Source organism: Coffea arabica, chromosome 2c (genome assembly GCF_036785885.1).
Source record: "Coffea arabica cultivar ET-39 chromosome 2c, Coffea Arabica ET-39 HiFi, whole genome shotgun sequence".
Taxonomy (NCBI): Eukaryota; Viridiplantae; Streptophyta; class Magnoliopsida; order Gentianales; family Rubiaceae; genus Coffea; species Coffea arabica.
Window position 1 is genome coordinate 6,127,925 of NC_092312.1, and position 8,197 is coordinate 6,136,121.

The following is an 8,197-nucleotide window of genomic DNA, read 5'->3' on the forward strand; positions in this document are numbered from 1 at the left end:
TTTTATTTCTCTAAAACAAATTAATTTGAAATCTTTTAATAATAATTTATGATCCCAAACTTATGAAATGGACTTAAAAATTAACATGTTACATAATTCATTTTAAAAACATATATTATTTTTAATAATTTTTTGCACTTAAAATTTATAAATAAGTTAGATAATTACACTAAACATAGATAAAATTTTATACTTGAAGTTTGGTGTATTACTAAATAACTTTATATTTTATTGTTTCTTATATGAATTAATTTTTTATAGCAAATTAAATTATATGAGCATTTGCTATGACATTATTTATTATAATTTATATCATATATCTTATATTTAAAATTATAAAATATAATATTTAAATATATTTAGTGATCCACCGGTTCAACCACCCACCCACTGGTTGAACCAGTAACCCGTTGACCCATCTCGTTCACCGGACTCCCTCCCGGGTTGGGTTTAATAACTATGATTAGAACTTAGGAGGCCCGGCAAAATTTAGACAAATGGATCAGAAAAAACGAAAAACAAAAAAATGACGGGCGTAGGGCCGTGTTTAATTATTATCATTGCTCAAGTCGTCTATAATCGCGGGACGAGGTTGGATTGTACGGCGATTTGTTGGGACCCAAGAATCTTTCTTTTTGCTACAATAATTCTGTCCACTCCGCAGTCGCCACGTTGGGAAGCACTAGCTGGCATGCAATAGCTCTTCCGCTCGAGATTAATACAGGAGCGGCAATGCCACATGACTCAGAAAACAGCTGCTACAATAATTCCTGTTTAACTCAAAAGGGGCAGATTTTGGAAAAAAAAAAAAAAATGCGATCCACGTCACTAGTTGTATATCGATTTACATAATGTGTATAAAACCTGCAAAATTTTGTACTAAAATAAGCAAAATTTTATACTAAAATTACACGTTATGCAAATAAAATTACATCATATGCAACAAAGATTACGCGCCGTTGAAAATGATCAAAACCGTCAGCAACGGTCGTTCATGCCCCTTGTCCCACTACTTATAATTTAGTCCACTCAATTTAAACTCAACTTATAATTTAGAGTATATGCATATATATATATATATATATATATACTCTTATATACTCCCTTTGCATTAAATTTACCCAATTTAGTTTAATTTTTTAAAACAAATTAACACTCTAAACCCATATTAACGATGGATTTTTTTTCTAGCAGATATTCACCCTCGTCAATATAGTTAAACTATCTTTAATTATCAATCAAAAGTACACGTGTATAGTTCTTGCAAAAGATGAACATTATTATTAGAATTAATTTTTTCTACACTGACAACGTATACATTATCAGCGTTGGATGAATGACAACTATCCAAATTTTGAATTTAAAATTCAACTTTTACAGATATATAATGAATCAAGCGGTGATAATATATACATTATCAATATATATAATGGGAGTGTTTGGATACAAAACTTATCCCAAATAATATTTCGCTTGCATCATAAACACATTTTTCAACCCACCTTTTTATATTCCCAACCACCTTTTTATCTCACATACATTACATCACAAAAAATGCTACAGTAATTATTCCAAATAATATTTCAAATAATACCCTATTTACTCTTATTATCAATGAGTTTCTATTGAACATGCGAGTGTCCATAGGACAAATGTTAGAAAAGCTCATAAAACTATATCATGTGCAATTAATGACCTTGATTCATAATCTCTAACCTTTACTCTTTTTTTTTTTTTTTTGCCCCGAAGTCAGGACCATTACGGAGCCCGTAACCTGCGAAAGAGCGGATAATTGTACTCCTGGACCATTCTGTTGTCCCCACTCAGTTTTGTTAGTTCGATATAATAAAAGAATTTTGTTGCTTTTAAAAATATGGCATGGATAGATGGTGTAAAGTGTAGAGCAACTTTTGGGACGGTATAATACGTGTCGAGATGTGGCGAAAGCCCAGCATGCAACGCAAACGCGGACAATGGATGGGAGGGGGCGCACAATACGTGGCAGTTGGCGGTTGTCCGTCACAGTCCCCAGCCCCAGATGCCAAGGCCGGGTTGGCATTGGAAACCACTCACCAACCGAACCCTTTTGAGTTGATTATTGAAGTGTGATTTTCTTTGGACCCCACCCGATATATATTTTTTTAGCCTTTTATTTTACTGGTACACTAGATATTTTCACTCAACTTACTAGTTACCGGTGAACCGCTAACTTCCAAACTCAAACTGCTACCGGTTTAACCCAAACTAGAGATGGAAAAATTAGCCTATTCCCAAGTGATCCCGTGTAAGTAAATTAGCCTATTCCCAAACTCATGCAATAATTTTTAAAAATAAATATTTTTTGTCAAATTCCATTTTAGTCTTTTCTTTGAATTATTGGATCCAAAAAAAATCAATAAATGTGTTAATTTCATAGGCCAATATAAGGAAAATCTAAATGAGGCACTTCTAATCATCAATTCAAAAAATGTCTAACCATTAATTTTTTTTTAGTGTTATTATACCAACTAGACATATTTCTTTTTTTAAAACTCAACATAAGCGACTAATAGTAGTAAGAGAAAAAAATGGGGACAAACTAATATTTTCAAATAATTTACCCACATCAGCAACAATCAAAAGGAAAAGAGAAAAAAGAAAGCTCAAAAATTCATCACACTAAAAACTTGAGTATCAAAGAGAGTCGACACATCATGTACTTTTTTTTTTTTTTTTTTAGCAACAGAAATAACACACACACTCAATTAGAACAAACATAGGAGTTTACCGAAAGAGCGACCTGAAAGAAATTTAAGGAGGAAATACAATATTCTGTTTTATCTCATTAAGCTAAAAATATCGTTCTTGGGAACATTGTTCATGTACTTGGCAAAAAAAAAAAAAAAAAAAAACCAACGGTCTCAAAATTTTTGGAACGTAATATTCTGTGAAATTAATTTTTGCTTTCATTCTTATTTTCCTATAAAAATTTTGCTATAATGTGCGCGGAATAACTCAATATTATTCATTTCAGTGCTCCAGCATTTTCATTTGGAGTGCTAGGGTCAATTCCTATTCTTCTTGACTTTAAACAGACAAGTCCAATTTCTTTAATTACATAAACGAGTATTCAAAGTTTCAGATAACGCGTTGATGATCAATATTTGTCCAACCTTCATCTGACCATTAAGAGCATGATGTTTAACAATTTGATCCCTTGATTTTCTATTAAGGTCACGCGATGACATTATTGTAATTACCTGCTTTCACCTTCTAAGGTTAAGGTTACCGGGAGATGTTCAATTCGTTCCCCTCCCTCTTCATAAGCTTTTTGTTTTAGTTATTCTTTCATTCCAAACTATACACGAAATCAAGCATAGAAACTCATAGTAAGACGTGTCCCTTTGTCACAAGTCATGAGCATCGTTCGATTGGGACGTTGGAACATCTCTGACTCTGGCCTTCACTGGGAAGAAAAGAACATTGTACCTTTTTGGCGTCCATATGCTCAGTTAACAAGACAAGTTATGAAAATTGTGTAAGACGACATATTGTGGCCATGGACGTAAACATAAACAAGTTCTTGACAAAGCAGAGAGGTAGGACTGAAAACGAATCGAGCAGCTCGCGATCGGATATACTGAGTTTGATCTCAAAAAACATTAAGTTCGTTGGCTCGCGAATATCGATTATATATATATATATATATATAATTTAATAAGACAAATTATTATTTTATTTATTTTTAAAAATAAAATAATTATTTTTAAAAAAAAATATAAAATAATAATAATTATTTTTTTTAAAACTCAATCTCGAACTCAAGATTGACTTGAATTTGAGTCTAGTTTGATATTTTGAACTCGTCGAATTCGAGTTTCATAAAATTAATTGAAAGTTCGACTCGATTAGACCAAAACTCGATTCGACTCGGTTCGTTTGCACCCCTACGAGAGGCCTAGACTCGCATCTTTGAGTGTCCCTTTTGTTTGCATTCATCTCATTGAATTACATTGAATCACTGGCAAAACCAAAACTTCAGATTATTTGAGGAGGCAAGACTAAATTAAAGAAGTACACTTGGTGGGGCAACCTTATATTTTCTTTGAGACACTTTTGGGGCAAAATTTAATATTTTTAGGGACATATTTGAAGAATTGCAATATTTGAATAGGAGATAAAAAGGACTTCTAAATTCTTAGGGGGCGAAGTCCAATTTTTAGATGGGTTTAGACAAAATTTTTAAATTTTTAGGAGGGTTTCTGAATCCTGGGGGCCAAGCTGCATCCCAGCCCCCTCAAAACCCCACCAAACACATAAATAAACATTTTCTGTTGCCTTTCCTTGCCATAAATAAGTTGATCATGAGCACAAAATGCCCAAGTCAGAAGCGAAAATTTGTTTCCATTGATCAATGCTCTCCAGTTCATGCAGCCTATCTACAGCAACGTGCTTATGCTGCAATAGAGAGTGTTTTTGTGTTTCTTAAATTTTGGTACAAGCCCCAGACTGAATGAACGCCCCGAATAAAATGAATAAAACTGGGCTGAGAATGGGATTTCAACTTCAACACAAACCAAAGAAAATACCGTGTCCGTGCTTGGCTATTGACACCCTTTAAAGCTAAACTTAATTCAGTTGTCACAAACAGATATTTCCCACGTAGACAGGAAGCCATCCCCTTTGAACTGTAGTGCGTCTAAAACAGGAGCCAGCAGCTTAGATATGATAACAAAGATAAAGGTGTAAAGTCACCACAAGCCACAGAAGTTCTCAAATCAAGAAGATAAGTTTGTGAAGCAACTAGAGTTTTTCCCTCATCCAACTAGAGGCACAATACTGCCGTTTTTTGTTTTGTTTAGCAAATTAGAGCACAACACGAAAGAAAGAACATTAGGAAGATTTGAATATCAAAGCATAAAAGTGAAAAAGAGAGCAAATTTCCATAGGTTGCATCATAAAGAGAAATTGGAACTTTCTGGTAATCCGAACCCAAAGACGGTCATTCCTCCGTCAACAGCAACGACCTGCCCGGTGATGTATGAAGCAGCAGGAAGACAGAAGTAAGCTACCAAGGATGAGACTTCCTTCGGTTCCCCAGGGCGTTGAAGAGGAGTTCTAGATATTACCATATCCAGAAACTCTTTATTACTGAGCAACTGCCAAGAAAAACACAATTACAGGAGTCAGAAACTTCCATTAACTCAGACTAGCTTTACAAGTTCCAGAACAAGATTATGATAGTGATAAGCATGTCCAATTTCTACAATACAAAAGTCATTCGTATGCATTTTCCTGCCCAAAAAACTTGATAAAACAGTTGATTTAGGATAGTGCATGTATATGAGACAGAGAGTGCGTGTATGTGCTTGTGTGTGAATGTCTTTGTATAGATAGACTAATAAACGGACAAACTTTTGATAATTATAGCATGGTTCATCAAAAAGAGGATCATGACTGATCATGAGGTAGTAATAAAAGTGGTAAACAATCACAAGTTTTAAGGATTACTTGCTAATTGTTTTTCTATGATGGTACACATCCAAATTTCACCCAACTAATACCCACATGTAACAGAGTTCTATCAGCAAGAGACAAATGGTTAGGTATAGACTGAAATGAAACTTCAAGAAGAAGGGGGGGGGGAGGCACAACAATGTGTAGTCTAAACGAGCAGAATACGGATGTTATGCAAAACTTTGAGAGTCACCATTAATGAGTTACTATTTGATTTAGAATGTTAGGTACAAGTTCAACCAAAACATGCACAAAAAGTAACTATTTGAGTTAGAATGTTAGGTTAGGCTTCGTTGTGTATCAATTTCCACAAAGATCAAATGAAGTATCAATTTCCAAAAAGATCAACCTGGGGAAGTTCTAGATAAACTTCCAACCTAGACTTCTGTTTAATTTGGTAACTGAATATGCTATTATGGTAATGAAAAGATTAAGGAATATAAGATCATTAAGGTGAATATTACATTTTCCACAAGTGGTGTCCTGATATACCAGGGTGCAACACAATTAACTCGAATATTGTCTTTTGCCCACTCGCAGGCCAAATTCCTTGTAAGTTGATTCATTGCACCTGTAAGCAGCAAATGCAAAGCAAAAGTATGTCATATACATTTAAATAAGATTTTGTTAAGAAGAAAGGAAGAACTATAACAGGAACTAGTTACCTTTAGCTGCTCCATAAATAGATCCTGAAGATGAGTGCACCAAACCAGAAATAGAGGAAACAAAAACAGTGCTTCCAACTCCAGAAGCTTTTAGCAGAGGATAAGCAAGTTGAGACAGATGGTATGCGGATTCTAAGTTGGTAGCCATGATCCTAGAATATTCCTCAGGGATATAATCAGTGGTTGGCTTCCTGATGTTTGTCCCAACATTATTTATCTATAATCAGGAGAATATAGAAATTCTAATAAGTTCCAATGTGTTGAATGAATCATTGTTGTAAGTAACAGCTACTTGGCATTCTACAATCATTAACATACGGAAAAAATTTAAAGAATTGTTCTCTGGTGCCACAGCAAGCAAATTTTTTTTTCTGAAAGATCAGTCAGGCCAAAAAAAGCAAAAATGTCATCAAACTGATGCATGACACTTTCTGTTTAAATATATTATTCTAGAAACATTAGCGATTCATTCAGTTATAATTAAGTGCTTCGGTGTCTATGATAGAAAGAATGAATTTCAAAGGCAGATGTTCAAAGCAGCTAAAACGTGATCTTCTGATGTGCTGGGTGATCCCACACGTTTAGGTACCTGCTTAACCAAACAAACTATTCATAGTGCTTCCAATGCAGAATAATTAGAACATGCATATTCCATATTCCCCCATCTTTGACTCTTGAAAGGTATGGCATGCAAAATTGAGATGATTTGAACAAACAAAGTACAAACCACGAGATTTCAGAGAGTGTTAATGTCCATCCTGTTTTCATACAACTAAGCAAGTAACGTGATGACTAGTTTCTTAGGTCCTCTTCCCAAAAGGCAAAGTGACTCGATAAAGTTCTACATCAATAGCAAAAGTAAAACCACCGGAACCTCTCCACTCCCCCCCCCCCCCCCCCCCCAAAAAAGAAAAAGCCAACAAAAAAATTACGAGAGAGCATTTACGTAAACTATCATTTGATCATTCAGCCAATTTTGAAAAAATAAAATCTTGATGAGTTGCCACATTCTAGCAGAACTTTTCACCTTCAATCAGAATGATATAATGTTGACTCCAGTGGTCAAGTGAGTTCATATGGCTCATCTAGTCAACTTAGAACTCTCACCCCCATCTCATCTCAGGAAGGAAATTTTTACAAGAACAGAAATGGGGGAAATTTTCATGATATGCGGACTTTAAAGATAAAACAGAATGACTAGACAATTGCATCCATCGAAAACACAAATACGGAATACGAGACGGGACTTGACATGATTATGGATACTTACAAGAATATTAAGTTTGCCGTCGAAAACAGACGAAACTTTTTGCATGAGCTGCTCCCTTAGTTCCCTGGAAGATACATCACAAACTGACCCAGTAACCTTAAGCCCTTTGGAAGCCCATTCTTGTAAGCGTTCATTCAGCTGTGCTGCATTTCTTGAACACGTGTGTATAGTCGCACCCAATTCAGCCAGTTCCTCCACCACGGCAAACCTGCAGAGTTTTGTCATAAAATCAATCGGAGCCTAATTAAAATGAAATGAAAACCCGGAAATTAAAAAAGCAGACCCAATTCCGCGAGTGCCTCCAGTTACAAGAGCGGTCTTGCCTGCAAGAGACCATCTTGAGCTGCTGCTGCTCTCTGCAACCTTCGCCATTCCTGCCTCTGCTGCTAACTAATCTCTCAGCAGGCTGGACGCTCGCCTAGACTAGCGTTCGTGTACTACTTCTTTTTGGATACAGATTTCTAAATTAGAAGAGGAACGGAGAAGCTGTATTTTTATTGTAATTAAACCAATTAGAAAATAATTAGCTGTCTTTTCTTAGACATAATTGCCCTCAGGAAAAAAAATCAGTATGTGAAATTAGATTGTATATCAGCAGTGAGTTTGGAATGCATGCTATTTACACCTTATTTATTTAAAAGCACTAATCTATTTGTATTATTAATATATTTTTTAATTAACTTTTAATTTCACATCCATCACATTAAAAAAATTTTATAATATTTTTTCATAAAATTATCTCAAATAATTTACTTTCCAAATGATC

At 34.7% G+C, this 8,197-nt stretch overlaps 1 protein-coding gene across 1 annotated transcript; it reads right to left on the reverse strand.

Moving 5' to 3' along the window:
• Positions 1 to 4,673: 4,673 nt before the first annotated feature.
• LOC113725435 (tropinone reductase homolog At5g06060) lies at positions 4,674 to 7,905 on the reverse strand. Its single transcript, XM_027248580.2, has 5 exons — positions 7,715 to 7,905; positions 7,432 to 7,639; positions 6,162 to 6,378; positions 5,961 to 6,067; positions 4,674 to 5,138 (listed from the first exon to the last, which is right to left on the reverse strand). The coding sequence occupies exons 1-5, from the start codon at positions 7,801 to 7,803 to the stop codon at positions 4,935 to 4,937; spliced, it is 825 nt and encodes a 274-aa protein (XP_027104381.1). The 5' UTR covers positions 7,804 to 7,905; the 3' UTR covers positions 4,674 to 4,934.
• Between the last annotated feature and the right edge of the window lie 292 nt (positions 7,906 to 8,197).